The 11,042-nt window shown below is 39.2% G+C and overlaps 1 protein-coding gene across 2 annotated transcripts in view; it reads left to right on the plus strand.

The window, feature by feature from the left end:
- The window catches only part of NHLRC3 (NHL repeat containing 3), a 32,511-nt gene extending 22,011 nt beyond the window's left edge, over positions 1-10,500 (plus strand). Inside the window, exons 4-7 of one of the 2 annotated variants that reach the window (XM_081083507.1) lie at positions 1,563-1,763; positions 5,515-5,606; positions 7,913-8,025; positions 9,119-10,500. In XM_081083507.1, coding sequence (XP_080939633.1) covers positions 1,563-1,763; positions 5,515-5,606; positions 7,913-8,025; positions 9,119-9,350 — 638 coding nt within the window. In that variant the 3' untranslated portion in view covers positions 9,351-10,500. The remainder of the gene's footprint in view (positions 1-1,562; positions 1,764-5,514; positions 5,607-7,912; positions 8,026-9,118) is intronic. The other variant, XM_081083508.1, reaches the window with a different exon arrangement.
- Positions 10,501-11,042: the final 542 nt, after the last annotated feature.

Raw genomic sequence — 11,042 nt, forward strand, 5'->3', positions numbered from 1 at the left:
CCCTGGCCAGCAATCCTGCCACCTTTCATGGCTGGATGTTACATGGGCCACTGATCTCGACTCAAGTGCTCTGGGCTGTGGAGCTCAGCGTGGGTTTCAGGCTTATATCTTCTGAGGGAACAGAGATCTCTCCTCACTTGGCCTTCCACCCTGCTGCCATGCCGCTCCTGTAAGCTGGGTCAGCTCCTCTCAAGACCTCGCCCTTCCTACTCATCTCCAGGTGTTTTCTGTCCTTTTATATATCTCGAACTCGGCTGGATCTCAGTTGGTAATTCCAAGTGAATGTTCTCTAATTTAGTTGTATTTCCAGTCTGGCTTTGTGACGGGGTACACTACAGATCTGCCTAGTCAGCCAACATTTTCTCCTCCAACCTTTGCCATTTTAATATGTGTGCACCCCTTTGGATTCATCTTGTGTTGAACTCTCTGCACTTCCTGGACTTGCATGTCTTCTTACTTTACCAGGTTAGGGAAGCTTTCAGTCATTATTTTTTCAAATGGGTTCTCAATCTCTTGTTCTCTCTTTTCTTCTCTGGGTATTCCTATAAGGCGAGTGTTGTCATGCTTCATATTGTTCCAGAGGTCCCTTAAACTATCCTCATTTTCTTAAATTCCTTTTTTTATCACTGTATGTTCTTTTTATTGGGTGCTTTCTGTTACCTAATCTTCCAAATCACTGACTCAGTCTTCTGCTTCATCTAACCTACTGTTGATTCCTTGTAGTATATTTTTCATTTCAGATACTGTATTCTTCATTTCTGACTGGGTCTTTTTTATGTCCTTTTTTTATGTTTACTATCTCTCTTTTACATTTTTTATTGATTTCAGAAATAGCAAGGGAGTGGGGGAGAGAAGGAGAGAAAGGGAGAGAGAGAGAGATATTGATGAGAGAGAAACTGATTGGTTGCCTCCCTTACGCATCCTGACCTGGGGATGGAACCCACAACCCGGGTATGTGCCCTGACTGGGAATCAAACCTGTGACTATTTGGTGCACAGGACGATGCTCCAACCAGCTGAGCCACACTGGCCAGGGCATATTTCCATTTATTTAGCTTTATTGTAAGAATACAGTGTATATGCCGAAACCGGTTTGGCTCAGTGGATAGAGCGTCGGCTTGCGGACTGAAGGGTCCCAGGTTTGATTCCGGTCAAGGGCATGTACCTGGGTTGCGGGCACATCCCCAGTAGGAGATGTGCAGGAGGCAGCTGATCGATGTTTCTCTCATCGATGTTTCTGACTCTCTATCTCTCTCCCTTCCTCTCTGTAAAAACTCAATAAAATATATTTAAAAAAAAAAAGAATACAGTGTATAATACACATAGCATACATGTGTTAATTGACTGTCTAAGCTTTCAGTAACTTCTAGTCAGCAGTGAGCTATTAGTAGTTAAAGTTTTGGGGGTGTTAAAAGTTATATGTGATTTTCAGCTGGGCAGGGGTCGGTGCCTCTAACATACCTTCCCCTGCTTCATTGTTCAAAGGTCAACTGTATTTGAAAAACATGTTTGTAAAGTGGTTGTATTTGTGAAATGTCTTTATTTGCATTCCTGTTTTTATAGGATCCTTTGGTCATACTATTAAAAAATATAGTTCCCTTGGTGATCTTGTTCAAGTCTTGGGTACCCCAGGCAAAAAAGGCACTGGTTTGAATCCCCTGCAGTTTGATAACCCTGCAGAATTATATGTAGAGGACACAGGAGATATTTACATTGTAGATGGAGATGGAGGATTAAATAACAGATTGATCAAGTTGTCCCAAGGTACATGGCTTAATTTTAATAGTATTATATAAGAACATTATTTAACAAGTTGTATTTAATTTGTTTAATACTTGATAATAATGTAACTATTGAATATGAGTCTGTAAGGGCTCAAATGTATTACCAGGAAAAAATTAGAACAGACGTGTGGGATGGCCAATAATGAATGATTCTGATAATAGATTTGCTTATTCTTCACCAAAAGCCAGATGTTTCCTTTGAAATGAACTGGAGGCAGTATGAGACCTTATAGTGGGCTGAAGAAATAAATGGTTATTCTATCCAGTTAAGGATTGAGAGTTCAGAAACCTGGCATTCCAGAGCTATCGTGAAACTTGATTGATCAGCAAGTGTTTTTGTGTGTGTGTGTTTTTAATCCTCACCCGAGGATATTTTTTCATTGCCTTTAGGTAGAGTGGAAGGGGTTGGGGGGGGGGGGGGGTGCGGGAGAGAGAGAGAGAGAGAGAGAGAGAGAGAGAGAGAGAGAGAGAGGAGAGAGAGAAGGAAGGAAGGAAGGAAGGAAGGAAGGAAGGAAGGAAGGAAATAAAGAAAGAAGAAAGAAAAGAAAAAAGAAAAGAAAGGGAGGGAGGGAGGAAGGAAGGAAGGAAGAAAAACATCGATGTGAGACATTGATTGGTTGCCTCCAGCACGCACCCTTGCCAGGGCCGTGAATGAACCTGCCATTGAGGTATGTGCCTTTGACTGGGAATCCACCCGCGACCCTTCAGTGAGCTAGCTGACACTCTAAACATCAAGCCACACTGTCCAGGCAATCAGCAAGTGTTTTATTGAATTCCCTGCTCTGCATCCTCAGTAGTATGTTAGGTGCAGGTTTATTAAAAAGAAAACAGTTAAATGTTACTGTGTGGTATTGATTGTTAATAATGTTAATAAAATTATTAAAAAAAGATTAGGAGGAGAAATTATATTGACTAGAGAATTAGGATAAGAATTCAAGAAGGAAATAGTTCTTGCACTAAGCTGGGTTCAATGGGAGGATAAGAGCGGGATAGGAGCACCATTCACAAGCCTTTATTACACAAAGTCTTCAGATGATGATAGATCTTCTTTAGGAAAGGATCTTTAAGATGCATTTTATAAAGAGTTGAAAATAAGATTTTTGGATATCTTTGAGAGCTTATGTTGGGAAAATTTAACTAGGGCCAAAAAACACACAAAAAAAGCAGCTGACATCCCAGCATTATAGATAGAGTTTACTGAGGGAACTTACATAGGAGGCACATCCCAGGGAGGCAGCAAGAAGATATGCATATCCTTCAAACTGCCTGGTAGGTGCTAAAGAATCCTATCTAATAATAAACAGACATGGTAATTGACCGTACCTTTGCTACGCCTCCCATCGGCTAATTAGCGTGATATGCAAATTAACCGCCAACAAAGATGGCGGTTAATTTGCATATGTAAGCTGCAAGCAGTGGAGCGAAGCCTGACGGCCTGGGGCCGGCGGAGCAGCGAGGCCTGACGTTTCCGGGGCCGGCGGAGCAGTGAGGCCTCACGGCTCCGGGGCCGGTGGGGCAGCGAGGCCTCACGGCTCTGGGGCCGGCAGAGCAGTGAGGCCTGACGTTTCCGGGGCTAGCAGAGCAGCGAGGCCTGATGTTTCCAGGGCTGGCGGAGCAGCGAGGCCTGACGTTTCTGGGGCTGGAGGAGCAGCGAGGCCTGACGTTTCCTGGGCCGGTGGAGCAGTGAGGCCTCACGGCTCCTGGGCTGGCGGAGCAGCGAAGCCTCATGGCTTCGGGGCCGGCTCCGGCCAGAACTCGGCCAGGGCGAAGGCCTGGACTCCGGGTGCCAGAGGCAAACCAGTGCCAGCAGCCAGGGGAAAGGAAGGCCTATTGCATGAATCTCTTTGTGCAACAGGCCTCTAGTTATATAGAAAAGGCCAGAATGAATAGGGTTACCAAGAGGAAAAGGCCTTGCAAGCTTGCCATTACAGAGCAACCGTCTATTCCAGGAACTAGCATGCCTTTGAGCATAGGAGAGGGGTAGATCAGACAGTCTCTGAGGGGATTTATGAGAAACAATCTGGGCCAGATCTAGCTCATGGTCTGGCAGTGGTCATGTCATGGAACAGTCTCTCCTCTAAGGATTTGAAGCCTTGATTTGCCTATAAAGAATCTTTGTGGCCCTGGCTGGGTAGCTCAGTTGGTTAAACTGTCAGCTTGATACCCCAAGGTTGAGGGTTTGATCCCTGGCAGGGTACATAAAAGAAGCAACCAATGAACACATAAATAAGTGGAACTACAAATCGATGTTTCTCTCCCCCTGTGTTCCTCTCTCTTTCTCCCGTTCTCTGTCTCTCTAATTCAATAAATAAAATTTTAGAAGAAAAAGACCCATTGCTGTTTTTTAGTAGAAAAGTGATGCTATAGAAACAAAGTTTTTATAAGATACAATACTACATCAGGATATATTTGTGGTAAGTTCTGTCATGTGGAAGCTATGTAGTTAATTTATGACCTAGTAACTGAATTTGGTTGGTGATAGTTGAAGGAAGGTGAGGTGGAGCTAAAGTAAGAATCTGAAAATTTCTATGAAAGAAAGAAACAAATTTCAGAGATGGATTGAATATGGGTGCATTAACTTCTTGTGGGTGCTGCAATAAATCACTAAAATTGGATGGCTTAAACAGAAATTTATTTGCTCGTGGTTTGGGAATCCAGAGTTTGAAATCTTTAAGGCGGGTCATTCTCCCTTTAAAGGCACCAGGGGAGAATCCTTCCTTGCCTCTTCCAGCTTCTGGTGGTTCCAAACACTTTTTTGACTTGTGACAGCATCATTCAGTCTCTGCATCTGTGTTTACATGGCCTTCTTCACTGTGTGTGTCTGTATCTCAAGTCTTCCTCTCCTATTGGATTTAAGATGCACCCTAAATCCAGAATCATCTTGTCTCAGAATTCCTAACTTAATTATTTCTGCCAAGACCCTGTTTCCAGTAAGGTCACATTCATAAGTACTGGAGGTTGGGACTTGATCATATCTTTTCAGGGGGCCACAATGTAACAGACTACAGGGTAGTAAATGAGATAGACTATAGAAACATAATGTGAATATTTGAGCTCATAAGAATGGTAAAACCAAAGAACAGGTTAGTTGGCAAGCTGAACCAGTTGAAGGAAGAGGTTGACATGAACCCTAAATGTTTATGAGTGATGAAAAATTCACATGTAGAGAACCATTAAAGAAATAAATTAATTGCTTGAAACAGATTTTTTGTAAAGCATAAGAATTAGGCAAATCCTACATAATTAAAGCATAATATGCAAATCAACTGGATGGCAGAACGACCGGTCGCTATGATATACACTGACCACCAGGGGCAAATGCTCAGTGCAGGAACTGCCCCCTGGTGGTCAGTGTACTCCCACAGGGGGAGTGCGCTCAGCCACAAGCCGGGCTCACGGCTGGCGAGTGCAGGAGCGGTGACGGGAGCCTCTCCCACGTCTGCTGCCGCAGGTGCTAAGGAGCGAGGGGTCCCGGACTGCGAGAGGGATGTCTGCCAGTTTAGGCCCGATCAGCAGTCAGACATCCCCCAAGGGGTCCTGGACTGCGAGAGGGCACAGGCCAGGCTGAAGGACATCCTCCCCCTCCCGTGTACGAATTTCATGCACTGGGCCTCTATTGGGGTTATAATTGAAAAGTTTGTCTGCATCCTATGACATAAAATATAACATGCAAATGCATAAGATATTCTCTATGATATGTTGCCCTGACCATACATCTTTATCATTTATAGATTTCATGATGCTTTGGTTGCATGGAGAAAATGGGACAGGGCCTGCTAAGTTCAACATACCTCACAGTGTTACAGTTGATTCATCTGGCCGGGTAAAACTACAGTGTCATTGTATCTGGAACTGTGTGTCTGAGGGTGTTTGTGTGTGTCTGAGTGTACATATGGATCTTAATGCACCTGTTCATGTCTGCACATCTGGATATGCATGTATATTATAGATGTGGATATGGATGTATTTATCCTAGTATGTCTTGACAATACTTCTGAGACTGGGTATACCAAACATATTCTCTTATAAGTATTTGAGTCCTATAATGAAAGTAGTTTCCAAATATTTAGAAATGAGCAAAATAGATTTTCTATTCACTTAAAGGGTAAAAGGAACACATAATGTAACAAAATATAAGGAATGTTACCTGATTTTAAAAAAAAAAAGTTGCTCTCCTACTAGGAAAACTACTATGAGTATTTAAATATATTTTTAATTCTAGAATTAAACAAAGTTACTCCTAGAATGTATTGGTCAAAAAATAGATAGAATAGGTTAATCTTGGAAGCTTGAAAAGAGAGCCACCTGGCCAAACTTTTATTTTTTTTTTTCAAACTTTTATTTTTACTAGCTGTACTCTGTCTAGGGAACAAATTGTAATTTGTTTCCTTTTTTTCACCCCTAACAACTATCACTCTTTTGCTTTTGCACACCTTTAAACATGCATATTAATTCTTGGGGTTACCTTTCTGTAACCAAACCCTAACCCAAAATGTTATCATTAGTTTCTTTTTCTGATTTCCTGTAGTAGATGGTACTTCCCGATTATAGTAACTATAATAGAATGATTTAATTGTCTCCCCTAATAGAATGTAGGCAGTATGAGGGTACATATGAATTTCTTTTGTTTTATATCTTGGTGCCTAGTAGGTAGTAGTCATCTTATGCCTATTTCTTAAATGACTAAATGTCTTGGTGCACAATGGATGCATCAGACTATCTTTGCTTCATGCCATTAGAAATTTAATCCATTTCCACTTATTCTTTGCTCAGTAAGCAGCCTTCTGGATTATGATTTGGTTTCCTACTTGACAAAGTAAGAATGTTTTGATCATAAAAATTTTCAAGTATTTTCTATCATAGATAGGAAGATAATTGAACATGTGAACTTGGTATGTTATTTGGGAACTAGAAAGTTGGAACTAACTTGTCCTCATGGGATAAGAACATCAAATTTCTGAGCATGCAAGACAAAAGCCCAGGTAAATTCACCATGATGAGAAATGTTTTTTTGAGAGGACTTGGAGAATGAAAGAGTTATTTCTGCATATTTGATCTCAATCCGAGGGACTAAACTGTATTTCCTCCTTGGTCATTAACCTAAGACTGTAATCCCCAAATCAATTACCTTATTTAGGGATCAACAACGTTTCTCAAGTGATGCAATGATTCTTTGTTTCTGATTGGAGATTAATTCAGTGGCTACCAAAACTTAATACACATTGATAAAGATATAATCAGGGTTACCCTGAAAAAATAGTCCCTGAATCCACAAACCCCAGAAATCTGAAGATCCTGAAGTGGAGAGGTAGAGGTCAGTTGGGTTGGACCACCCTTCCAGGCCATTCTTTATAGCTCTACAACCCTCGCCAAGTGTTATTAAAAATGGTTTCACTGTACATATGCCGTGGGTTGCATACATCATGTAGAATACTAGAATGTACCTTCTTGTTGTATAACAAAAGTTTCTTTAATAACATATTGCAGTCTAAAATCTAAATTAAACCTATTGTTAGCCTACTTTCATTCTTTGTTTGTAATTAAAATCTCACAAGCTTCCTCTTTAAATGGTTCAGCATTTTGGACATAACTTGGTAAATAACAGGTAAAGGTTTAATGATAGTGCAGTATGAATGAATACCTGGCTTTCCTGTAGGCTGAGCTCCCGAGGAGCAAAAATACTTTCCTTTCTTTGTTTATTACCTGGCCCAGAAACCAACAAGTTGGCAGTACTCAGTGACAGTGAATATTAGAGTAATGAATGAATGCTGTTGCTTCAGTATCTTCAAATCATCTGCATTATATTTGAGTACACTAGTTTTTTAGTTATTCAAATGTTTAGTATAGCAGACGTAGCATTATAGGCTTTGGTTTAACATAGATGGCCATAAGTGGTTCTCCCACTTACATAAGATCACTTCATGATATTTAACCTTTCTGAACTTTAATTTCCTATCTGAAATGGGGTTTTTAATAACCTTATTTGGGGACCTCTAAGTACTGAATTAAATAATGTATGTGCAATTAATAAAAGTAAACATTCATTCTCTCCTCTCCCCTTTTATCTTTCTTTTCATTATGATATAGATCTTTTCCAGCAAAAATTTTCTTTCTTTTTTGGTTTCTCAGGTATGGGTTGCTGACCGAGGAAATAAAAGAATTCAAGTATTTGATAAAGACACTGGAGTGTGGTTAGGAGCATGGAATAATTGTTTCACAGAAGAGGGACCTTCTTCAGTCAGGTAATTGTTTCCTTTTATTTGAAAATGCTTATTTTATTTGCTTTATGCTAGGTTCCCTGAAAAGCTAGCTGAAAGTTTAAAATATGTATTGTTAATTTTAAGCAGGGAAAGGGGGGGAGGGAAACCAGTACACAGAAAACATATAATCATATTTTAAATTCCAGGTAGTTATATTCCCAGTGCACTGTGTGACCCAAATATATGCTGGACCTCTTTTAGAGATTTTCCTTGAGATGCATTTGGTCAATTTTTAAACAGATTGGAAGTGAAAATGTTGATTCTGTAGCCTAACATAGATTCTTTATTTAATTTTGTATAGAACTATGATAATGTTATTTTTTTAAATTAAGCTAATCTTTGGCTATGTCTCCCTTCACAAACCTCTTCTTCCCACATTAATAGAATTAGGTCAATTTAAAATTCTCTTTTAAAGAACCCTTTAACACTCAATCTGGCCTTCTCTGTGAGTCCTTCTGATTCTTGTTTTCAGTGATTCTCCCGTGCCACTGGTCCCTGCTCTTAAACCCTTAATAAAATACACCCCTTTTCCTGATCACTCTGTATCCCTTGACCCTTCTTAAAGTTTTATCATGGCCTCTTTAATTACTTGTCATTCTGTTTTAGCTCTGTTTGTTTCTTTGTTTATTCTCCCACTAGAAAAGTCAAAAGAGTAGAGATTTGGGTTTATTGCTCACAGCCATATTCTTGGCACCTAAAATACTGCAGGTACACTAGGAACTCAATAGTTATAAAATAAGTGAACAAATCAATCAATTTAGTAAGCAGTTTGTTATATATATTCATATGTGAAATATTGTGCTTTTTGCTCTTTTTGTTGTGTATATGTTTGTGTGTATGTTATATTAAAAAAAATATTGGGAGCAGGTAAAAACTAATTCAGCATATTATGAATCTAGAAAATGTGCTACAAATAATTTATCAACCAGAGAGCTAATAAAATTATTTGGGGGAAATAAAAGCCTTCAGCAAGTAGGTACCTGCTGTTCAGCACTGGTGGGGATAAAAATGTTGAGAAAATAAACATTTATGATAGTTTTACATTAATTTGTTATGTCAAATGTGTTCTCTTTAGATTTACTCCTGATGGGAAATATTTGATTGTAGCCCAGCTGAATCTTAGCAGGCTCTTATTTGTGGCAGCACCCCCAGTGGGAAGCATTGGCTACTGTTCTGTGATAAGCTCAATCCAACTAGCAGATCAAGTTTTACCTCATCTCTTAGACGTCAGTGGAAAGACTGGAGCAATATATGTAGCAGAAATTGGAGCAAAACAAGTACAAAAATATGTCCCTTTGAAAAGCTAATTTCCTATAATTCCATTTATTATGTATCTCTCCCTGGAGATCTTTTAAGTGAAGGTTCAGATTCTCAAATTCACTGTTAAGTAATGTTCAAGTGCAATAATTCATGTTTTTATTTTTACCCAATCTAGTATCACAAAGTTTGTTTTTATAAAGTCATTAAGAATTTTATGTTGTGTCAACCATTCTTGTGACTTGAGAAACAAATGTAACTCTAAAAAACATGGGGTCAAAAGAGGGACTAAGGTGGAAACCTAGTTCTTTGTCCTGATAAACTAATTATCCTTGGGAGATGGGGGAGAAACAAAAATAAAAAATGGGTCTTTCGGATTATTTATTGAATTTTACGTGAAGACTACAAAACTCCAGTTAGTTCACATTATATAAAATGAACTGCTTAAAAGATCAAGTGAAAGTGCTGTGGTCGGATCCAGGTTCGTTGTCTTGCAGAATCAACGAATGAGTTCGCGGACAAAGAAGGTAAGTGGAAGCAAAGTTTATTGAGAGATAGACTCCCTATAGCAGGGAGTGGCCCCAAATGGGTTGTCGCTGAAGTTCCTTTGTTTAAGGGCAGATGTATGTCTTCTTGGCTCTTTTTTCTTTTTTTTCTTTATTAAGGTATTACATATGTGTCCTTATCCCTCCATTGCCCATCCCCCACACCCCACTTATGCCCTCACCCCCCGGGTGTCTGTGTCCATTGGTTAGGCTTATATGCATGCATACAAGTCCTTTGGGTAATCTCTCCCCGTACCCCCACCCGCTCCTACCTTCCCTCTGAGGTTTGACGGTCTGATCGATGCTTCTCTGTCTCTGGATCTGTTTTTATTCATCAGTTTATGTTCATTATATTCCATAAATGAGTGAGATCATATGATATTTATCTTTCTCTAACTGGCTGATTTCACTTAGCATAATGCTCTCCAGTTCCATCTATGCTATTGCAAATGGTAAGAATTCCTTCTTTTTTACTGCAGCGTTGTATTCTGTTGTGTAGATCAGTGATGGCGAACCTTTTGAGCTCGGCGTGTCAAAATTTTGAAAAACCCTAACTTAACTCTGGTGCTGTGTCACATATAGAAATTTTTTGATATTTGCTGCCATAGTAAAACAAAGATTTATATTTTTGATATTTATTTTATATATTTAAATGCCATTTAACAAAGAAAAATCAACCAAAAAATATGTATAAAATGAACAAAAACAAAAACAATGTACATTTAGGAAAAAATAATAATAAAAACAATGATAATCAAATGGTACAAAAACTAGAAATTAGTGATTTTTTTGGTGCTGAAGTTTGTCTGCTAATTCTTCGATTGCAGGTTCATACTTGGTGCACTTCCAGGCCAAGCAAGCGCCACTAACTTCATCTGTTAGCTGGTTTCTTTTGTTCGTTTTAATATTATTTAATGCTGAGAACAAAGTCTCACAAAAATATGTTGATGAAAAAATTGTTAGATTTTTTATGTCGCTAAAAGTGTCAGGTACTCTGTTCCAAGCACTCAAAATTTCTTGTTTGTAGTTGCACTCTTCTTCATTATTCAAACAATTTCGTTCCAGATTTTCAAGTTTCGACCTTAAGTCGACAAACACATGAGTCCAAATGCTACCTTGAAAATCTGCAAGTTGCATCTCTAAATTGTCAATTTGCATCCATTGGAAATCCTTTAATTCCAAAGTACTGTAAACAAC

The sequence above is a fragment of the Myotis nattereri genome, assembly GCF_964212035.1.
Source record: "Myotis nattereri genome assembly, chromosome: 2".
NCBI classification, from domain to species: Eukaryota; Metazoa; Chordata; class Mammalia; order Chiroptera; family Vespertilionidae; genus Myotis; species Myotis nattereri.